General features: G+C 45.0%; 1 protein-coding gene across 5 annotated transcripts in view; it reads left to right on the plus strand.

Annotated features, from left to right (window-relative positions):
- The first annotated feature begins 156 nt into the window (after positions 1-156).
- LOC110526356 (protein mono-ADP-ribosyltransferase PARP6) overlaps positions 157-23,214 on the plus strand; it is a 39,005-nt gene continuing 15,947 nt past the window's right edge. The window contains exons 1-23 of one of the 5 annotated variants that reach the window (XM_036980697.1): positions 158-438; positions 2,012-2,149; positions 2,576-2,653; positions 3,256-3,350; positions 3,543-3,603; positions 3,702-3,792; positions 6,154-6,220; positions 7,278-7,427; positions 10,055-10,205; positions 10,976-11,107; positions 11,484-11,579; positions 11,764-11,856; positions 11,962-12,087; positions 12,272-12,337; positions 12,515-12,582; positions 12,702-12,750; positions 12,867-12,979; positions 14,193-14,265; positions 17,524-17,593; positions 18,826-18,920; positions 19,014-19,077; positions 19,174-19,258; positions 19,473-19,607. In XM_036980697.1, coding sequence (XP_036836592.1) covers positions 2,147-2,149; positions 2,576-2,653; positions 3,256-3,350; positions 3,543-3,603; positions 3,702-3,792; positions 6,154-6,220; positions 7,278-7,427; positions 10,055-10,205; positions 10,976-11,107; positions 11,484-11,579; positions 11,764-11,856; positions 11,962-12,087; positions 12,272-12,337; positions 12,515-12,582; positions 12,702-12,750; positions 12,867-12,979; positions 14,193-14,265; positions 17,524-17,593; positions 18,826-18,920; positions 19,014-19,077; positions 19,174-19,258; positions 19,473-19,575 — 1,929 coding nt within the window. In that variant the 5' untranslated portion in view covers positions 158-438; positions 2,012-2,146 and the 3' untranslated portion in view covers positions 19,576-19,607. Of the gene's footprint in view, positions 439-2,011; positions 2,150-2,575; positions 2,654-3,255; positions 3,351-3,542; positions 3,604-3,701; positions 3,793-6,153; positions 6,221-7,277; positions 7,428-10,054; positions 10,206-10,975; positions 11,108-11,483; positions 11,580-11,763; positions 11,857-11,961; positions 12,088-12,271; positions 12,338-12,514; positions 12,583-12,701; positions 12,751-12,866; positions 12,980-14,192; positions 14,266-17,523; positions 17,594-18,825; positions 18,921-19,013; positions 19,078-19,173; positions 19,259-19,472; positions 21,606-23,214 lie in introns of those variants that run through there. The other 4 variants (XM_036980698.1, XM_036980699.1, XM_036980696.1 and 1 more) reach the window with 4 other exon arrangements.

Raw genomic sequence — 23,214 nt, forward strand, 5'->3', positions numbered from 1 at the left:
CACACACACACAGTCATCACAGCACTAACAGGACTGCCATTTTCCTAAATTTTTCTCTCCCCCTTCTCCCCTTAGCAGAAACACAGTCAGCTGCAAGTCACATGACCAGCTGCTAGCTCCAACTGAGCATGCTCAGGCTCCTCAGTGTTGTCAGGCAAAAACTAAGACGGCAGTACGAGCAGAGATCTGCAATAGATAAACACAGACATAGAGCAGCCACCGGGAAGCAGAGAGGCTGATACCGACAGGGAGAGAGAGGGAGGCAGCCATTTTGGCATTTACAATTCTCACTTCTGTTTTTAAGTCATTTTATTTTTATTTTTCATTCAGGGGGGACATAGCAGGGATATAAAAGCAGGTGTTCCCTTTAAGAGGGAAAGGATCAGGACCAAGGACAGCATCCTCCATCTCCATCCTCCATCTCCAGCTCCTGTATAGGTAAGCGTGTCGGATAGAAGAGAGGTGGGGGATGGGTAAAGCTGCATGCCTCTGCGTGTGTTTAATTCTCATTGAAGGAATGAGGGGAGGGGGTCACTTTGCATCTCTATCGGTATGTGAGACGACAGAGAGAGGCGAGGGGGTGGGGGGGTGGGGGTGTTCGGGGGATAGGCAATGCAGGTGGGGGGATACGGGAGGAGGGGGGGGGGGGGGGGGGGGGGGGGGGGGGTTCCAAAGAGGATTGCTGAACATCCAGGAAATGTGGAAAACCATTAATAGCAAAATAACGCATGATAAATACATTATAGTTGAAATTGAATGTGGTCTCACTAGAGGCAGCTTCTGGTGAAACAAAATGGCTCAGTTTTGGGGAGAGATGAGGTCGCTGAACTGAGTAAGCACAGAAGAAGAAAGGAGAGAGACAGAGAGAGGGAGAGGAAAAGAGAGACAGTGTTTCTTCATTTTTATGGACTCATACGTATCTGGTAGAGGAGGCATCGTTGGATTTGTTGTTGATGCTAACAGCCACAGGCTGTGTATGTGTTGTGAGTGTGTGTTTATTAGCGTGAGTGTGTGTTTATCAACTATGAGCATCGTTCAGCTGACAGGAGTCCATTACCATTATGCAGTTTAACTGATATAATATTATTTTTGTGTTGGATGTGTCACTCTAGATCTTTTGCCATCTCTGTTGTAATTTTGTCCAATGTTGAAAAGGTATTGCCTTCAGTGCATGTTGTATTTAGCTTAGGGGACACAATGTCTGATGTGTTTGCATCTGAATGTAAAGATATGGCAGCTGGAATATGTGGAGGGAAGTACGGTATAATCTGTAACGCTATTATGCTTTTGTTAGGAGCTGTTAGGGATATATCATAGATTCAGTTTATAAAAGTACACACCTGGTGCCATCTAGCACAGTGATCTCATCCTCTGAGGTCATTGTGAGGTATGAGAGCTTAATGGCTGATGATGATACCTCTATTGAAATATCACAATTTTAGGATGTTGAGAAAATGTAAAAAAATGCCCTGAGATAAATATATCCATCCCTGGCTTTAACTCCTAATTCAGCCAGATAAATATTTTTGCACAATTTCAATGATTATTCCTAACAAAGACTATTCCTAAACTTGACAGTGCAGGTAATACAATGAAGTGATTTTAATCAAATGGACTACCCTTTCCTTATCTTTTGTACACCGATTGAAAAGGTTAGATGAAGATTCTGTTGGATATTCAGATGACCGAAACATAAAATTGTGCACAAAGCACAAACACATAAAGCCTCTCTCTCCCACACACTCTCCGTCTTCACTGTGATTAATGGGACGGTGACAGATGGCAGAAGTGGCTGTTGCTAGGATACATGGCAAGGTGGAGTGCAGATGATTGAAAGAAAAAGGGGAAAAGGAGGCCGCCATTAGGAAGTGGCAATGCGGAAAACGTCATTGCATCATTGTTTAGTAGACTGTGTTTATTTAAGGTAGATGCTTTGTGAAAATGCTGAAATAAGAGACATACTGTAAGATTATTGTTCTTGTTCCTCCTGTCTCTCATGCCAAATGATTAGGTACCACAGTTTGAGAGGAAGTCCGAGTGACCAGGCCAGACTTCAACCTCAGTCCCTCCACCTACATGGAGCTCAGCTGTTATGGATGGGAGAAGCCTAACCCTGTCTGAGAAACCCCTATGAACAACAGACCCAATGGTGAGACAACTCGTATAACACCATATCCAATGGTAGTATCATAGTCGTAATACTGTAGTCTCTGTTTATCATCAGACTGCAGTTATCATAATAGATACAGTCAGAATGTCTGATGTGTGTAGATCTCTAATAGATATATAAGGCGTGATCCCTTGCTGTCGATAACTACTAAGCCAAACAATAACATAATAGTGAATCGTCATACATGTTTTACAAATAATGTATTGAATATCTTTGGCTTATTTCATGTCTAGTTGTACTTTGTTTATCCAAATGGATCTCCGTCCATCCCTTTGACGTGACATCAAAAGCTTTATTTGGAAGTCTTTGAAGAACTGTCAGCTAAATGGACAGAGAGAGAGAAAGGATGGGAGATGGAGCGATAATAACTAGAATGGCGTTTCACATCTGTCTGTATGCCTGCAGGACATCAAAGGCCAGTCCTGGACTGATGAGGAATCAGATGGGGAGAATGAGTCGGAGCAGTTCCTCTATGGGATCCAGGTACCCAGGCCGTCATGACATCCTCCCAGGCCTCCTATCCCTCCCAGAGGGCAAACCGGACAAAACTGGTTGAAATGATGTCTTAATGACTTCATTTCAACCAGTTTTGCCCACTAGGCTCTTTGGTCCAATACAAACAGAATCAACACATGGGGTCTACAGAACTCCCCTAGGGGTCTTCAGTAACTGCAATCTTATTACGTCAAATCCTATATGACATACACAATGTCTTAATCTTTCAATCAGCTTTTTACAAAAAGTTATCTCTAAAGGATTGAGTTGAAAGTACTGTAAATTCAGTCCGGTTTTAAAAGCCTATTCTCCAGTGGATTCAGACCATCTACCGAGAGATGAGAGCCTGTTTGTAGGCACTAATATATGTGTGTGAGAACGAGACAGATAGAAGACGGAACTAGAGATAGAGACACGCCGATACAGTCCTGTGAGGCAGCAGAACAGGAGACTGCCCCTGTACCTTTTCTAATACTACAGTCATTGTATACATGAGTATCAGTGCTAGCTCATATTACTGTACATGGATGCTACAGCAGCATCTCCGGGGATAATTCAGTGGTCTGACCTGTGCCCCTCCCGGCCTGTAGGGGAGCTGTGCTGCTGACCTGTACCGACACCCCCAACTGGATGCAGACATCGAGGCAGTGAAGGACATCTATACCGACAGTGCTGTCTCTGTCAGGTACTACAGTACACACACAGTCGCCACAGCCAAGTCTGGAAACCAAGACCACTAACTGTTATTGTCATTATCAGTAAATACTTTGCTACAGAGAACGTCAGACCCACTGAGATGTCAAGTTTCTTGGTGCGGAAAAGCTTTTCAGTTAATGTGATTATTACATCTGAATGTTTGCTATTCTTCTTCTTTCAGAGAGTATGGAACCATTGATGATGTGGACATTGACCTTCAGATTAATATCAGTTTCTTGGATGTGAGTTTTCATTTTTATTATCTTTGGGCATTCCAGTATTACAATTCAGCATAGTAGAACGTGTATGTGTATATCATCTGTGTGTGTGTTTGTTCCAGGAGGAGGTGGCAACAGCCTGGAAGGTCATCCGAACAGAGCCCATCATTCTGAGACTACGATTCTCTCTCTCCCAGTACCTAGATGGACCGGGTGAGAAGAACCCCAGTGTCTGTGCGTGTGTGTGTGTGCATGCGTTCGCCTGCCTGTGTACAGTTGAAGTCGGAAGTTTACATACACTTAGGTGGGAGTCATTAAAACTCGTTTTTCAACCACTCCACAAATTTCTTGCTAACAAACTATAGCATTGGCAAGTCGGTTAGGACATCTACTTTGTACATGACACAATACATTTTTTCAGACAGATTAGTTCACTTATAATTCACTGTATCACAATTCCAGTGGGTCAGAAGTTTACATACACTAAGTTGACTGTGCCTTTCAACAGCTTGGAAAATTCCAGAAAATGATGCCATGGCTTTAGAAGCTTCTGATAGGCTAATTGACATAATTTGAGTCAATTGGAGGTGTACCTGTGTATGTATTTCAAGGCCTACCTTCAAACTCAGTGCCTCTTTGCTTGACATCATGGGAAAATCAAAAGAAATGAGCCAAGACCTCAGAAAACATATTGTAGACCTCCACAAGTCTGGTTCATCCTTGGAAGCAATTTCCAAATGCCTGAAGGTACCACATTCATCTGTACAAACAATAGTATGCAAGTATAAACACCATGGGACCACGCAGCCGTCATACTGCTCAGGAAGGAGACTCATTCTGTCTCCTAGAGATGAACGTACTCTGGTCCGAAAAGTGCAAATCAATTCCAGAACAACAGCAAAGGACCTTGTGAAGATGCTGGAGGAAACAGGTACAAAAGTATCTATATCCACAGTAAAACAAATCCTATATCGACATAACCTGAAAGGCCGCTCAGCAAGGAGGAAGCCACTGCTCCAAAACCGCCATATAAAAAGCCAGACTACAGTTTGCAACTGCACGTGGGGATAAAGATCGTACTTTTTGGAGAAATGTCCTCTGGTCTGATGGAACAAAAATAGACCCGTTTGGCCATAATGATCATCGTTATGTTTGGAGGAGAAATGGGGAGGCTTGCAAGCCGAAAAACACCATCCCAACTGTGAAGCATGGGGGTGGCAGCATCCTGTTGTGGGGGTGCTTTGCTGCAGGAGGGCGTGGTGGCTTTTTTCTGCTTTACCAAATGAGGAGAGTTACAAACTTCCCACACCAGTCAGAGTTATAATTAAACTACATCTTTAATAATAAGAGCTTTGCAATAGCCTTTTTGACTTTCAATGATGCGCTATCTCTAATGAACCATTTGAAAAGTACCAACAGAAAAGTACAAAGATCTTTCATAGCCAAGATACACCCCTCTCAACTTACATGACGAACCACAGATCTTAGGAACAGTTCACAAAGGTTAAGATTTGTATGGAAGATATCTATAGAACATAGCAGACAGTTACTGCTGTGTCAACAGTTTTCATTGTAAAGACCAGTGTCTGGCCCTCCTACTCCAAACAGAAACCATCTCTCCCTGGTACGGTATAGAACAGAACAATTCGCTCATGTTCTCTGGAATGCTCTTTAGGGTTTATCACCCAAAGACATCGTAAATCTCTTTTGTCAATGTTATCTCATAGAGGCCCATCTTCAGTAGAACACACACACAATAGTTAACAGAATATTCTATTCTGTCGAATAAAATAACCATTATAAAGCAATTCAAGCATTATAACATAATCTTGCAATTTTCCATGACAAGGGACTGGTGCACTTTACAATATAGATGGCATCATGAGGGAGCAAAATTATGTGGATATATTGAAGCAACATCTCAACATCAGTTAGGAAGTTAAAGCTTGGTCACAAATGGGTCTTCCAAATGGACAATGACCCCAAGCATACTTCCAAAGTTGTGGCAAAATGGCTTAAGGACAAGAAAATCAAGGTATTGGAGTGGCCATCACAAAGCCCTGACCTCAATCCAATAGAACATTTGTGGGCAGAACTGAAAAAGCTCATGCGAGCAAGGAGGCCTACAAACCCAACTCAGTTTCACCAGCTCTGTCAGGAGGAATGGGCCAAAATGCCCCCAACTTATTGTGGGAAGCTTGTGGAAGGCTACCTGATGCGTTTGACCCAAGTTAAACAATTTAAAGGCAATGCTACAAAATACAAATTGAGTGTTTGTAAACTTCTGACCCACTGGGAATGTGATGAAATAAATAAAAGCTGAAATAAGTCATTGACTCTACTATTATTCAGATATTTCACATTCTTAAAATAAAGTGGTGATCCTAACTGACCTAAAACAGGGAATTTTTACTAGGATTAAGTGTCAGGAATTGTGAAAAACTGAGTTTAAATGTATTTGGCTAAGGTGTATGTAAACTTCCGACTTCAACTGTATGTGTGCCTGTGTGTGTTTAATGAGAGCTGAGCTCGTCACTCCTATGGGTTGCGAAATAATGTGTAATCTATTCTCAGAACCGTCAGTGGAGGTGTTCCAGCCCTCCAATAAAGAGGGCTTCAGCCTGGGCCTGCAGCTCAAGAAGTGAGTCCTACTCAAGTCATATGCCACTCAGCACGATTCCTCACATTCTGGTTCAGAGAGGCTATCCATGGGTCCTACGCTAATTTCACAAGATTTCCACCATTTTCAATGACACCTATACAACTTACACTTAATATGCAAAAGTATGTGGACACCCCTTCAGCCACACCCATTGCTGACAGGTGTATAAAATCAAGCACACCGCCATGCAATCTCCATAGACAAACATTGACAGTAGAATGACCTTACTGAGGTGCTCTGGGACATTCAATGTGGCACTGTCATAGGATGCCACCTTTCCAACAAGTCAGTTCGTCAAAGTTTTGGATTGCTAGTGCTGCCCCGGTCAACTGTAAGTGCTGTTATTGTGCAGTGGAAACGTCTGTGAGCAACAACCGCTCAGCCGCAAACTGGTAGGCCACTCGAGCTCACAGAAAAGGACAGCCGACGGTCGAGTGCACAAGCCTAAGATCACCATGCCCAATGCCAAGCATCAGCTGGAGTGGTGTAAAGCTCGCCGCCATTGGACTCTGGAGCAGTGGAAACGCCTTCTCTGGAGTAATGAATCACGCTTCACCATTTGGCAATCTGACGGACGAATCTGTGTTTGGCGGAGGCCTGGAGAACGCTACCTGCCCGATTGCACAGTGCCAACGGTAAAGTTTGGTGGAGGAGGAATAATGGTCTGTGGCTGTTTTTCATGGTTCGGACTAGGCCCCATAGTTCCAGTGCAGGGAAATCTTAACATCCAATGACATTCTAGACAATTCTGTGCTTCCAACTTTGTGGCAACAGTTTGGGGAAGGCCCTTTCCTGTTTCAGCATAGCAATGCCCAAGGGCACAAAGCGAGGTCAATACATCTGTGTGGAAGAACTTGACTGGCCTGCACACCAACTCCATATTAATGCACATGATTTTGGAATGAGATGTTCGACAAGTAGGTGTCCACCTACTTTTGGTCATTTAATGTATATTATGGACTTAAATGTACAGTAGAGTCAATGACATCTGCTAATTGCTAATTGATTGTGACTGGTTGTGCTGTCTGCCCTATAGGATCCTGAGTACGTTCACGTCCCAGCAGTGGAAGCACCTCAGTAATGAGTTCCTGAAGGCCCAGCAGGAGAAGAGACACAGCTGGTTCAAGGCCGGGGGAACCATTAAGAAGTTCCGCGCAGGACTCAGCATCTTCTCTCCCATCCCCAAGTATGGCTCCTATTACAGCTTCTAGTACTATCCCGGATACTATTATAGCTTCTAGTACTATCCCGGATACTATTATAGCTTCTAGTACTATCCCGGATACTATTATAGCTTCTAGTACTATCCCGGATACTATTATAGCTTCTAGTACTATCCCGAATACTATTATAGCTTCTAGTACTATCCCGGATACTATTATAGCTTCTAGTACTATCCCGGATACTATTATAGCTTCAAGTACTGTCCCGGATACTATTACAGCTTCTAGTACTACCCCGGATACTATTACAGCTTCTAGTACTATCCCGGATACTATTATAGCTTCTAATACTATCCCGGATACTATTATAGCTTCTAGTACTATCCCGGATACTATTATAGCTTCTAGTACTATCCCGGATACTATTATAGCTTCTAGTACTCTCCCGGATACTATTATAGCTTCTAGTACTATCCCGGATACTATTATAGCTTCTAGTACTATCCCGGATACTATTATAGCTTCTAGTACTATCCCGGATACTATTATAGCTTCTAGTACTATCCCGGATACTATTATAGCTTCTAGTACTATCCCGGATACTATTATAGCTTCAAGTACTGTCCCGGATACTATTACAGCTTCTAGTACTATCCCGGATACTATTACAGCTTCTAGTACTATCCCGGATACTATTATAGCTTCTAATACTATCCCGGATACTATTATAGCTTCTAGTACTATCCCGGATACTATTATAGCTTCTAGTACTATCCCGGATACTATTATAGCTTCTAGTACTCTCCCGGATACTATTATAGCTTCTAGTACTATCCCGGATACTATTATAGCTTCTAGTACTGTCCCGGATACTATTATAGCTTCTAGTACTATCCCGGATACTATTATAGCTTCTAGTACTATCCCGGATACTATTATAGCTTCTAGTACTATCCCGGATACTATTATAGCTTCTAGTACTATCCCGGATACTATTATAGCTTCAAGTACTGTCCCGGATACTATTACAGCTTCTAGTACTATCCCGGATACTATTACAGCTTTTAGTACTATCCCGGATACTATTATAGCTTCTAATACTATCCCGGATACTATTATAGCTTCTAGTACTATCCCGGATACTATTATAGCTTCTAGTACTATCCCGGATACTATTATAGCTTCTAGTACTCTCCCGGATACTATTATAGCTTCTAGTACTATCCCGGATACTATTATAGCTTCTAGTACTATCCCGGATACTATTATAGCTTCTAGTACTATCCCGGATACTATTATAGCTTCTAGTACTATCCCGGATACTATTATAGCTTCAAGTACTGTCCCGGATACTATTACAGCTTCTAGTACTATCCCGGATACTATTACAGCTTCTAGTACTATCCCGGATACTATTACAGCTTCTAGTACTATCCCGGATACTATTATAGCTTCTAATACTATCCCGGATACTATTATAGCTTCTAGTACTATCCCAGATACTATTATAGCTTCTAGTACTATCCCGGATACTATTATAGCTTCTAGTACTCTCCCGGATACTATTATAGCTTCTAGTACTATCCCGGATACTATTATAGCTTCTAGTACTATCCCGGATACTATTATAGCTTCTAGTACTATCCCGGATACTAGTATAGCTTCTAGTACTATCCCGGATACTATTATAGCTTCTAGTACTATCCCGGATACTAGTATAGCTTCAAGTACTGTCCCGGATACTATTACAGCTTCTAGTACTATGCCGGATACTATTACAGCTTCTAGTACTATCCCGGATACTATTATAGCTTCTAATACTATCCCGGATACTATTATAGCTTCTAGTACTATCCCGGATACTATTATAGCTTCTAGTACTATCCCGGATACTATTATAGCTTCTAGTACTGTCCCGGCTACGTCAGATTTCATCATCACTGTCATCTCAGTAGTCAATGGGTACATTTTACATCCATTCAACATTACAGTTATTGTGAATACTCTTGTTTAATATAATATTTAGATTAAAACGTTTACATGGTTTGCAAGAAGAACGATTTCGCTTACAATCCGCTACACATGGACAGAGCATAATCCGGCTTCCTGATGGAAAAATGTAGAAAATTGCCAATCAAAATAAACATTGTATCACAGCGACCACGTTATTTTTGGGAAGCCTATTTGAGTTTGGACGTATAATATTTGTATGTGTACACTATTTTAAAGACATTTTCCTGAACTCACTTCGCTCGAGGGAGGCTCTGATTGATGGTGATAGCACACGCGCAGATCAATAACAACACAGGAACTCTAATAAAGGTGTTTACATGTCCTAGATTGCTAGATAATGGAGGTGTTTTAACCAAGTTATGCTTTTACTTTGCTTGATCTTACACAGATTAAGATAATCAGAGTAAGGTGTTTACATGACTAGTGCCAAACTCAGAGAATTGCCATAATCAGCTTAATATCGAATTATTAGTTTGCATGTAAACATACTCACTAATTGGTTGCGCTGAACTTTGGTGTTCGTATAATTTCCTTGCGTAGGAGTCTGAATGTCTGTCTGTATGTGTATGTGCTGTATACTTCCAGGTCTATCCATTAATGGTCTCTGGTTTGTGTGTGTGTGTCTGTGTGTTCCCAGGTCCCCCAGCTACCCTCTGATCCAGGACACGGTTCTGAAGGGGAAGCTGAGTGTTCCAGAGCTGAGGGTGACCCGGCTCATGAATCGCTCCATCTCCTGCACCATGAAGAACCCCAAGGGGGAGCTGTTCAGCTACCCCCCAAACAGCCAGGTCGGAGGCCACCTCGCCTCACCACCACCATCACACACCCCTCTCCTGACTACCCCTATACACATCAGCACAGACAACACCATATTTATTTATTTTTATTTGTTAAGTTTATTTGGACAACACAAACATCTCAGAAGTGAGAAGAGATGCATTGCACCAGATTTAGCTAACAGCTAACTTACATCTGCAGCACCTTGGCAGGTGAACACATAAACATGACAACATTATATGCAAAAGGTCAACACACATACATCAGACATGTTCAAAACAGCAGTCAAGACATGCAGACACGTTTCAAAACAGAGGTCAAGACAATACACATAAACGTCATTCCACATATTGCTGTTGGACCTGATGATATTTGAGCTGTGAAACACAGAAACACATGTCTAAATATTGCTCAGAGCCCAGTTATTGCACCTAATGACATTTCATGTGTGTGTGTGTTTTGACGTGTATTCTATTCCATTCAAAAAATCACTGTGACCTTACAGCTAGCTAGAACAGTCAAACACAATGCATCATCCATATCAGAAAGGGCATGAATTCAGAGCAATACTCGTAACAAGCAACTGTTTCCCCATTCTATTATCCACACTATCTAATTGTTTTCTCGCTTTGAACTACCTGAGAACTTTGACTGTTCCCCTCCCCCAACCAACACACCTACAGTACTGTACCTTACCTTCCTTCCTGAGCCTCTCCCTACCCATACCTGACCATGGCTGGCGCCGTGTCCCATAATGTTTTGTCTTCACTGTACCCATCAGACTGTGGCTGTCCCGGCGGCCAGGGCCCCAGCGCAGATTACCACGAGGCAGCTGATTGAATTGTTTTTCTCATCCCAGGCGGGCGGACACTGCAAGAACATCCCTACCTTGGAGTATGGCTTCTTAGTACAGGTAGATAAGACCTCAAGGACAAAGCTAGGGCTTTTAGTTCACTCTGAACGTCCTTCCGAAACAACTCCAAAGCACAAACACTGATCACGGGTCAAATGACCCTTCCAAGAGTTAGAGGACATAGTGTATGCTTAAAGAAGGTCTCCACCTCTGTTTAATTGATTCATGAAAGTTGAAATGAGGAAATGTTTTACCTATCAAATGATTTAGATTCATGTGCGTGTGTATAATGGGTTTGTTTCAACCCTGGGTAAAGTGACAGACTAAAAAGTTGATAAGAGGCCCAGTCAGCTGATCATGTCACGATAGAAGATACATGGGGCTGGAGGAGAAGAGGGAGTGATTGGCAGGAATACCATGTTTTGTCTCCTGACAGATAATGAAATACTCGGAGCAGAGGATCCCCACTCTCAATGAGTACTGTGTGGTCTGTGACGAGCAGCACGTCTTTCAGAACGGATCCATGTTGAAGGTAGACCACATTACAGAAAACATACAATGTGAAGTGAACGTTAAAATGTAAACGTTTCTATTCAGTTATGAGCAAGTTTCTCCGTTTCACTCAGATTGATGTTTGTTCATGTGCGTGTGTGTGTCACTTGCCCTGTGTGTGTGTGTGTGTGTGCGTGTGCATGTGCGTGTGTGTGGGTGCGCAGCCGGCTGTGTGCACTAGAGAGCTATGTGTGTTCTCCTTCTACACTCTGGGGGTGATGTCAGGAGCAGCAGAGGAGGTGGCCACTGGAGCAGAGGTGACTGCCTGACTAACAACACACACACTTTCTCTATCCCCCTGTCTGGTCTGTCTGTCCCTGTCTATGTGGTGATAACTGATGGGCTTTCATGTTGATCCCTAGGTGGTGGATCTGCTGGTGGCTATGTGTCGGGCTGCTCTGGAGTCTCCTCGTAAAAGCATCATCTTTGAACCCTACCCGTCTGTGGTCGACCCCAACGACCCCAAGACTCTGGCCTTCAACCCAAAGGTCACTACTGTTGCTGTGGTTACACACCACGTTACAGGATGTCTGGTTATCCTAATATGTGATAACATTCTGAAACATTACTTTGGGCTCATTGAATGGGTTGTAGGTATTAATCCAATGTTTGTCTCTCTCCCTGTCCTTCTGACGCCTGTCTCTGTGGCTCCATCTTGCTCCCTGGTCACAGAAGAAGAACTATGAGAGATTGCAAAAAGCACTGGACAGTGTCATGTCCATCCGCGAGATGACCCAGGTACTGAGTCTGGGGGAGGCTGGGATGAAGGAAGGGCAGTCCTGTGCTGGACTTGGGCTGTGAAAAGAGACTATATATGTGTTGTTGCATTGAGTCGTCTCCTTGTCATATTTAGATTTGGTAGTCTAGTGACGAAAGGATAGTGGGGTGTGAAATAATGAAAGCTGTCTTTTCCAGGGCTCATATCTGGAGATTAAGAAACAAATGGACAAACTGGACCCCCTGGCCCACCCTCTACTACAGTGGTAGGTAGAAGGTCTCTGCTTACACCTCCTGCAATCTAAACCTCCAACCTTGTTCTGCCTCTTTCACTAACCTGTTTTTCTTCTCCCCATCCTATCTCGTCCTCTCTCTCCCTCTCTAGGATCATATCCAGTAACAGATCCCATATCGTCAAGCTGCCTCTGAGTAGGGTATGAATAACACAGATCTCTGGTGTCTGCTCTTCCTCGTAACTGTTGCCGTGTTTTCTCCACTACATGCTTCTCTATTCTCTCTCTCCTTCCCTCCGTCTCTCTCTCTCCTATAGCAACTGAAGTTCATGCACACATCCCACCAGTTCCTGTTACTCAGCAGCCCGCCTGCCAAGGAGGCACGCTTTCGCACGGCCAAGAAGCTCTACGGCAGCACCTTTGCCTTCCAGTGAGTCCCCTCTCTCTCCCCTAAGGGTGCCACTCCCCTGTAGTGGTCCCATACACAGTATATGGCAGCACCAACCTCCCCTTAACCATAGACTCCCACATACAGAATAGGTACTATGTTTTATTAAGTTTGAGATTACTTGATTCGTCAATTGTGCACAAAGTCCAACCGAAATGAATTCCATCCCCTCCCAAAGACACATCCCGGTTGGCGCAGGGGGCTGCCACACTGGGCACTAGTGGAGCAGTTGTTGTGGAGGGTTAAGTGCCTTGCTCAAGGGCACAATGTCAGGCAACGGCATTTGGGATTAGAGACCAGCATCCTCCGGTTGCCAGCTCACTTCCAGACCGATTTTCTTTTCCCTGTCAGATCCGGGATTGAAACTTCTAGGCTACCTGCCGCCCAGTCTTATAGACACAGAGACAACACATAATAGAGTCCCACATATCTGGTAGTTACAGCATCCACCAGCTGACAGCACAGTGAACAGACACCACACCCTGTTTTCCCAGCAGTACTGGGTCCCTGATGTAGCAATATCAGTGTGAGCAACAGACAGCCATGCCCCTGCTGTACAAAAGGCACGAAACAGAAGCATGCATGGGACCATCTCAAAGCAATCAGAACTGTCTCCGTCCCTCAGGCAGCTAGCTGATTTAAATTCAACAACCACTCCTCTTGAACATTGTCTCTGCTAAGAATAACAGCATGGGTACCCTGTTTCACCCCTTGGGGTTTATTTGAGGACAATAAGACATGAGAGACGGTACAGTTTGATGTATTCCCACCGAGACTTCTATTCACGTAACATCCTGCTGTTGAAAAGAGAAGGAGGGGTGATGTAATATCAGGAGATTTCTGAGCTGTTCTTGTGCTGTAGGTCCTCAGCCATCCTGCTGTTTTTAGCAAACAAACATGACAAGTTTAGAAAATAGAATTACTATCCCATACAATCAGACAAAAACACAGTGGAAACAGACTTATTGCATTGCCAATAAGATGTAGATATCTCACGGGCGTGAATGCTTTACTCAAGGTACAGTATAACAATCTGTCCATAAATGGTGGGCATGCAAACGTGGAAATAATGATGTTTTGAACGCTCTCTGCACAGCATTGTTGGAGCCTTTAGAAAGCACTGGCCCTGTTTGAGGAAGAAGTGTTCACTATTCACAGCTCTCCTTATCTCTCTCTCTCCCTGCACCTGCTCTAGTGGTTCCCATATAGAGAACTGGCACTCCGTTCTGAGAAATGGACTAGTCAATGCCTCTTATACCAAACTGCAGGTATGTAGATCCAGCAGTTGGCTGAACTAAGACGCATCCTCCCTTGGACAGCGCCTGTCTGTCCTCCTCACACACAGTGCAGGTTGGCTGTCCAGCTGATCCATTTTGACAGTAACGGATGCCAGGTTTCTCTCTCAATGTATTGGACGCTTTAAAATGCCAGGCCCACCAGTAATTTCCCCCTGGCATATGTCGAGCACTTCCTGTTTCCTGCTCTGACAGCAGTGGACACCATGCCTCTTCCTGTCCTGATAGAGAGGCGGAGGGGCTGTGTTGTCTGCTGGGGGGCTGGGGGTTACCAGTCGGCCTGGCTGAAGGCGTGGCTGCCTGGGTTGACCACTAAGAGCACTGAGTAGACTAGGTCAGAGGTTACGACTGCTGCCCCGCCCCCATGTCTGTTTCGCTATGAGGATCCACAGAGTGGGTGAGTGGGTGAGGGACCCAAGGAAGGTCAGTAACGGTCATCACCTATACTGTCTCTCTTATTTACCTCTATGCTGAACCTAATGATGTTTAATATGTATATGGCTGAACCTCCTGGTAGTCCAAGACAATGTACAAGACATTAAACCACATGCATGACAATCTACTTCTATGTCTATAGACTCTTAGGTTCATGCTGAATGCACCTTTGAAACACGACATCTCGCTCCTTCCTGTTGTTGTATTATGCTGTATGACCGGGAGAAGTCAGCAGGGTGTTTGTTGTCAGTGAGCAGTTGATTATGAGTATATTACAGTATTAGAACCTTTGCCGTTAGAGCTTGGAAGACTCGTCTTTCATCTCCTTGTTCTGCGTCCCTCGCTCTCTCCCTCCTCTTCACCTTGAGCGTGTGTTTGTTCATTCTGTCACGCCTTCAGCTCGCACAGCAAATCTCATTGTGTCTCTGTCTCTCTCTCACACTGTCCTTCAGATACACATGTCATCTCTCTCTCTCTCTCTCTCTCTCTCTCTCTCATGCTGTCCTTCAGATACACATGTCATCTCTGTCTGTCTCTCACACGCTGTCCTTCAGATACATGTCATCTCTGTCTCTCTCTCTCTCTCACGCTGTCCTTCAGATACACATGTCATCTCTGTCTCTCTCTCTCTCACGCTGTCCTTCAGATACATGTCATCTCTGTCTGTCTCTCTCACGCTGTCCTTCAGACACATGTCATCTCTCTCTCTCTCTCTCTCACACTGTCCTTCAGATACACATGTCATCTCTGTCTCTCTCTCTCTCTCATGCTGTCCTTCAGATACACATGTCATCTCTGTCTCTCTCTCTCTCACGCTGTCCTTCAGATACACATGTCATCTCTGTCTCTCTCTCTCTCTCACGCTGTCCTTCAGATACACATGTCATCTCTGTCTCTCTCTCTCTCACGCTGTCCTTCAGATACATGTCATCTCTGTCTGTCTCTCTCACGCTGTCCTTCAGACACATGTCATCTCTCTCTCTCTCTCTCTCACACTGTCCTTCAGATACACATGTCATCTCTGTCTCTCTCTCTCTCTCACGCTGTCCTTCAGATACATGTCATCTCTGTCTCTCTCTCTCACGCTGTCCTTCAGATACATGTCATCTCTGTCTCTCTCTCTCTCTCACGCTGTCCTTCAGATACATGTCATCGCTGTCTCTCTCTCTCTCTCATGCTATCCTTCAGATACATGTCATCTCTGTCTCTCTCTCTCTCTCTCTCACGCTGTCCTTCAGATACATGTCATCTCTCTCTCTCTCTCTCTCTCATGCTATCCTTCAGATACATGTCATCTCTGTCTCTCTCTTCTCTCTCACGCTGTCCTTCAGATACATGTCATCGCTGTCTCTCTCTCTCTCTCACGCTGTCCTTCAGATACATGTCATCTCTGTCTCTCTCTCTCTCTCTCTCATGCTATCCTTCAGATACATGTCATCTCTCTCTCTCTCACACTGTCCTTCAGATACATGTCATCTCTGTCTCTCTCTCTCTCTCACGCTGTCCTTCAGATACATGTCATCTCTGTCTCTCTCTCTCTCTCTCACGCTGTCCTTCAGATACATGTCATCTCTCTCTCTCTCACGCTGTCCTTCAGATACATGTCATCTCTCTCTCTCTCACACTGTCCTTCAGATACATGTCATCTCTCTCTCTCTCACGCTGTCCTTCAGATACATGTCATCTCTGTCTCTCTCTCTCACGCTGTCCTTCAGATACATGTCATCTCTCTCTCTCTCACACTGTCCTTCAGATACATGTCATCTCTCTCTCTCTCACGCTGTCCTTCAGATACATGTCATCTCTCTCTCTCTCACACTGTCCTTCAGATACATGTCATCTCTCTCTCTCTCACACTGTCCTTCAGATACATGTCATCTCTCTCTCTCTCACACTGTCCTTCAGATACATGTAATCTCTGTCTCTCTCACGCTGTCCTTCAGATACATGTCATCTCTGTCTCTCTCTCTCTCACGCTGTCCTTCAGATACATGTCATCTCTGTCTCTCTCTCTCACGCTGTCCTTCAGATACATGTCATCTCTGTCTCTCTCTCTCACGCTGTCCTTCAGATACATGTCATCTCTCTCTCTCTCACGCTGTCCTTCAGATACATGTCATCTCTGTCTCTCTCTCTCTCTCTCTCTCTCTCTCACGCTGTCCTTCAGATACATGTCATCTCTGTCTCCTAAACTCAGAAGTGATTCTTCTTCCTCCACTCTCACAAAGTATTTCCGTGGGTGTCACCTCTCCACTGGAGCTGAAACCCCCTCTGCTCTGCCATGGATGTCCATCAAACATTCCCCGTCTTCATCATCCGTCTTCATCCTCGTCGTCCCCTTGTTCTGTCGCCATCCGTTCTGATGTAGTTCCACGTCCTTATGGATGATTTACATGAATATTCAACACAAGAACTTCTACATGGACGTTTGTTACCTCACCTCAACATCTTATGAGGTCTTAGTAGGGGGAGTGGAACAGGAGACCATGGGGTCCTACAATAGTCAATATATTGTACTTTAGGCAGGTTTCTTTTTCTATTGCACTTCACCTCGTGGTTCAACATAGAGCCCACTGTGTTCTACCTTCTACCTTCTCTCTGCACTGCTACCTCTCTGTGTGTGTGTCTCTTGTGTGTGTGTGCGTGTGTGTGTGTGTGTGTGTGTGTGAGCGTGTGTGTCTCTGAGTGTATGTTCCTCTGGCAGTGTGTCTCTGAGTGTGTGTGTGTGTGTCTCTTGAGTGTGTGCTCTGCTGGTGGGCTCTCAGTGATTCTTCCCCCTGCTCTTTTCAACACAAGCTGCATGGTGCAGCCTATGGAAAGGGTATCTATCTCAGCCCCATCTCCAGCATTTCCTTTGGATACTCAGGTAGGAATGGCCCTCTGTCCGGCAGGCAATGGCCTGCTCTCGCTCTCTCTGTCTTTGTCTTTGTCTCTCTGTCTTTGTCTCTCTCTCTCTCTGTCTCTCTCTGTCTCTCTGTCTCGCTCTGCTTTTCTGTCTCTCTCTCTCTCTCTCTCTCTGTCTCTCTGTCTCTCTGTCTCACTCTGCTTTTCTGTCTGTCTCTCTGTCTCTGTCTTTCTCTCTGTCTCGCTCTGTTTCGCTCTGTTTTTCTGTCTGTCTCTCTCTCTCTCTCTCTCTGTCTCTCTCTGTCTCTCTGTCTCGCTCGGCTTTTCTGTCTGTCTCTCTCTCTCTCTGTCTCTCTCTGTCTCTATGTCTCTCTGTCTCCATCTGCTATGCTCTGTTTTTCTGTCTGTTTCTCTATCTCACTGTCTCTGTCTTTCTCTCTGTCTCACTCTGCTCTTCTGTCTGTCTCTGTCTCTGTCTCTGTCTCGCTCTGTTTTTCTGTCTGTTTCTCTATCTCTCTCTGTCTCTGTCTTTCTCTCTGTCTCGCTCTGTTTCGCTCTGTTTTTCTGTCTGTTTATCTCTCTCTCTCTCTCTGTCTCTGTCTTTCTCTCTGTCTCGCTCTGTTTCGCTCTGTTTTTCTGTCTGTCTCGCTCTCTCTCTGTCTCTCTGTCTCGCTCTGCTCTTCTGTCTGTCTCTATCTCTGTCTCTGTCTTTCTCTCTGTCTCGCTCTGTTTCGCTCTGTTTTTCTGTCTGTCTCTCTCTCTCCCTCTGTCTCTCTCTGTCTCTCTGTCTCTCTCTCTCTCTCTCACCCCTCGTCCTTCAGACGGTTGGTTGTGTCTGCTCTCTTTGTTCAGCTGACTTGTCTCTGTCTCTGGCACAGTCCATCTTCATCTTTGGGTTGGGTTCACCTACCTGTGCTGTCCCTGCACTACATTGTCCTGTGTGTCCACTGTGGGGCTGCTGGTCTGGTCTGTATGTGTCTGGCTCTGTGCATTGCATATCACACACTCATCTGACGTCATCTAGTTTTGTGTGTATGTGCGTCCAAGTCTAACTGGGTAAGCAAGCAGACATCTTTAAGTGAGGTTGAACAATACCCTGACCCTATGCCATCCTCACCTCCTCTGTGTTGTTCCAGCAACAGAACTCAAAAGTATGTTCAGCCGTTGACCTGCTCAGCATATGGTAGTATCTCAGCTCCAGTACAGCTCTGAACAGCTTGGCGTTTGTTCCCATCCGTGTGTGTGTGTGTTCAGGGATGGGTAAAGGACAGCACCGCATGCCCACCAAAGATGAGCTGGTGCAGCGTTACAACCGAATGAATACCGTTCCACAGGTGCAGTGTCTGATGGTGAGAGACTCATACACGTAGGACTTACAACCATTTGCCCTGTTGATACGTGTCCGAGCATGACATCATGCTCTGTGTTGGCTGCCTCCACAGAGCCGTCCTATCCAGTCAAGGTTTCTCCAGAGCCGGAATCTAAACTGCATTGCCCTTTGTGAAGGTAAATACTGTACCACATGAAATGTACAGACGAGCTGGGTCAATTGTTCTTGGTCGTGGGGTGGTGTGTTTTGTTAACGCCGTCTGCCTGTCTCAGTGATCACGTCCAAGGACCTGCAGAAGCACGGCAACATCTGGGTGTGTCCTGTGTCCGACCACGTCTGCACGCGTTTCTTCTTCGTGTGAGTAACCTCGTCCTGGCTCTTATCGTTCCCCTAGAAATCCGTGTGACACGTTGGTTCCGTCTGTTGCCTGTAAAGTTGTTATTGCGTTTCCGTAAGACCTTCCACAACCATGTAACAACATGAGGAACGATAAAAACGTAACGCACAGCAAGACAGCGAACTAACAGTCACATCGTTTCATCCAATGTGAACTGTCACCTCTGTGTTGCAGGTACGAGGATGGCCAGGTGGGAGATGCCAACATCAACACCCAGGAGCCCAAGGTGCAGAAGGAGATAATGCGTGTGATCGGCACCCAGATCTACTCCAGCTAATGGAGGCTCCCCGGTGGCCCTTGGAGGAACAGGTCTGTACTGCAGATAGACCGACAGACAGAACTATAGACATAAATACAGACAGACATTTGGGAAACACAAACTCAGACCAGATGAGGGAGGTTGAGGATCTTTACGCCTCATATCTACAATCCCTTTCCCTTTTTTCCCCTCACTTTTTATTCCTCTGCTTTCCGTTCTCCCTGTGTCTGGCTAGCATGTGTAACAGTTCCTACTCTGTGCTCCGGTGAGCCACACCTGTGGGCTAGATAGAGCTGGAAAACACAGGGATGAATGAAGGAAACCTTAGCCGGACTGGTTTGCCACACACACTCTGAGCTGAAGCGCAAGAGCACACACACACGCACACACACACAGACACACACACACACACACACACACAGACACTAACACACACACACACACACTTCCCTTTCAGCCCCTGGTCTCTCATTTCCTCCTGAGCCACTGTCAAGTCTCATCCACTCTCTTTTATCAGCTGCAAATGTGAGAATCCTTTGGACTGTGTATCTATATTCATCAGTTCTCATTGTGGATATCTAGAAGAAGAAGAAGAAGGAGTCATGTTTAGTTTATTACACCCCCCTGTGGGTGTTGAATCATGGATCTACATGCATGTAGAAATGTGTTATTTTATTGTGTTGTAGGCATTTTCTCAGTGATCCGTTTATTTCCTATTCTTTGACTAATGACATAAATTGACGGGCCAAGATGCAATTATCTCCCGGGTCAAAGCAGTGTTCTACCGTGCCTCGTCATGTAGTGGGTCAGTTTGTCTCCAGATAGCACAGACAGAGGGACCTGAAGTCCTCTGGTTGAGTAAAATGATTGTATGTTACACAGGACAAATCCATCACTAGTTAATGTTGTTACCAGTCTGTCAGGAGAGACTAGTCACAGACAGACACAGCCACAGCCTGCTCCCTCTGTAGACTAAAGGCTTTCTTGTCTTCTCCTGATGTTTCATTTAGGGAAATTAGACCGGAGAGTCAAAATTATGACAGAGAGAATACTGGTGCCCTCTAGACTGCTGAATTTGAGAGAGCATGATGCAAAACCCATAGCACTGTCGCACTGACTTGTGACTTGCTCCATAAAGTACAGTCCATCCCACTCTGAGAGACTAGGGCAGTGACCCCAGGTGAATCCATGCCCTACAGCCCGCTATCCCTCCCTACTCTGAGAGATATAATACATGAAGATATTATATGGCTATGGCCCTACCCACAGGACACTGGATGTTGTTCAAGTGCTTTACTTACATATTTATGGTTTACCTTGGGGAACGGCAACCCTGTGTATAATTTACTCTGTTTATCAATTAGTTGTATGTATGTGTGGGTTATTTGTATTTTCTGTACTATAGTACATTATACTGGACATTGCACTCATTCAACATTTGCTTAGCCCAGATAAAATGTATGTTCTCTCTCTCTCTCTCTTTCTCTCTCTCTCTCTCTCTCTCTCTCTCTCTCTCTCTCTCTCTCTCTCTCTCTCTCTCTCTCTCTCTCTCTCTCTCTCTCTCTCTCTCTCTCAGCCTGTCTCAAGGTCTACCTGTCTAGTGTGTAGAAAGACAGGGAACCACCGAAAGATTTATATTTGGAGTAAAAGTGAACAAAATAACTAAATGTCCCTAATGGTAAAATGTCTTCACTCGGACATACATGCATAGTGGCGTTGGTGTTGAACATTGTAAATGTGAATATGGACCAGAGAAGAAGAAATGTACTGTTGGGAGAGAAATGGCTCTATCTGCACATGTCAATTATTGTTTGTAGAGATGAAAAGACTGGGGGAAACACCTTACCCAGCCTTCACCATCCAGTGCTCCTTCTGGCTGCGGTGTGTAGGGCTCGTTGACAGCTGATACCTATTGTCCCCCCATTAAGAGTGACTGTATTCAGATCCCTATCTGTTCTTGTCCCTCTCTGTCAGTGGTGTGTTCATGATGGTGACGACGATGGAAAGATATGATGAAAGGAATGAATAAAGATTTTGCACAATTTTAATAATTGCCTCCTTTTCTTTCCGTAGTGTTTAGAGAGTCGTTGATTGGTGGAGCAGAAAGGGTGTTGTTACTTTACGACGTTACATGAAAATATGCACTGGTGTCTCGCAGACTGCAGGGGGCGTCCTCGCTCCGTGTGACTACCCAGACGTGATTACTGTCCACCATGCCAACTGTTGTAGCAGTGTGTCTCACTACCGTGACGATCAATGGCAGTTTTATTAAACATCTAACTTCATCAATTCAAAATAACATTTATAAGCTAAAGCCATTCTGGTGTACAGGTGCATCGTGGCGATGGCAATAATTGTGGGGTTTGTGTGGTTGTTGGGTTTGGTCAGACGAATGCATTAACAGGAGACCTGTTTGTTGTGCGTGGTGTTGGTAGGTAGGTGCTCCATATGGTGTCAGCAGGGAGCACGTTTCTCTCGTAGAGAGGGGTTGTTAAGACCTGTTCTCCAGCCAAATTCCTACTCTGACTCTCTAAATCTGACCGTAGAAAACTCTCCTCTGAAACTGACTGAGCCCAGCTCTAATATGATGGGTGTTTTGGCACCAAAATGGCTGCTGTGTTTCACAAGTGGTGAATGTGGAGAGAGAGAGCATTGAAGTACTACAGTGAAGTACTTACAGACCCTTGAAAGGCACTTAATGTGTATATTTGCGGGCACAGTAATTGAGCCCCTCCCTTTCATATTGACCCATTTGACAGGCGCTGTGTTCGGGGCCTTGTGTTTGAGTGAAATGTCTTAATTTCTGTAACTGGCAGATGATGTGTATGGTTCCCATGCTGCTGTGATCTTACACATGCTGCGTCACGTTGGACACAGGCCCTGGGTTTGGCTCGTCCCCTCAGCAGCACAGCCAGTTGGCTGTTCGCTCAGAGCCCAGAGTGTGGACTGTGATAGCCTGCTGTAATACAGCAACCGTCCACTGTGGGGAGCTCTGGTGTCGCTCACCTCAGAACCCTCTCTCTTCCTCTGTCTCTCTACCTCGCTCTCCCTACCTGCCAGAGACACACATACTCACACAGACATACACATACACATACACACATGTACACACACACACACACCATATCACACAGATGCTGGTTGTTTAGTTTAGTGGGATAAAAAGGCGGTGACGTGAGCCGTGAGGGCAGGCAGAGGGATAGCAGAGGTGTCTGGCCTTCTCGTCGGCACGGCCAGCTCTCTGCCTCTCCCATACCTGTGTAATCAGGGTGACCGTTTGATTCCCGGACAAAAGGAGCAATTAAGGGGAGTTGTTTAATCACCCACATTTTTATTGAGCTCTTTGTTTGCAGCTCCAGCCCCGTGTCTGGAGTGGCGGCAGACAGAGGAGTGACAGAGGAGGTTGCCGGTTTAACAGGGCGCTGAGGGTTTCCTCCCAGTCAGACTCTATATGTCTACGCTGCCTGCACTCCTGGTGCAAGGGGGACAATGGGCAGACACACACACACACACACACACACATACACAGATTCAGATTGGTTAATAGTCACATGTACAGGGTTGCAGGTGTGATTGCAGGGTACAGTGCAATCACATACACACACAAGCTCTGGGATAGATCAGCAGCTCTAACACAATAAAGACCAGCCAAAAGAC

The sequence above is a fragment of the Oncorhynchus mykiss genome, chromosome 6, assembly GCF_013265735.2.
Source record: "Oncorhynchus mykiss isolate Arlee chromosome 6, USDA_OmykA_1.1, whole genome shotgun sequence".
NCBI classification, from domain to species: domain Eukaryota; kingdom Metazoa; phylum Chordata; class Actinopteri; order Salmoniformes; family Salmonidae; genus Oncorhynchus; species Oncorhynchus mykiss.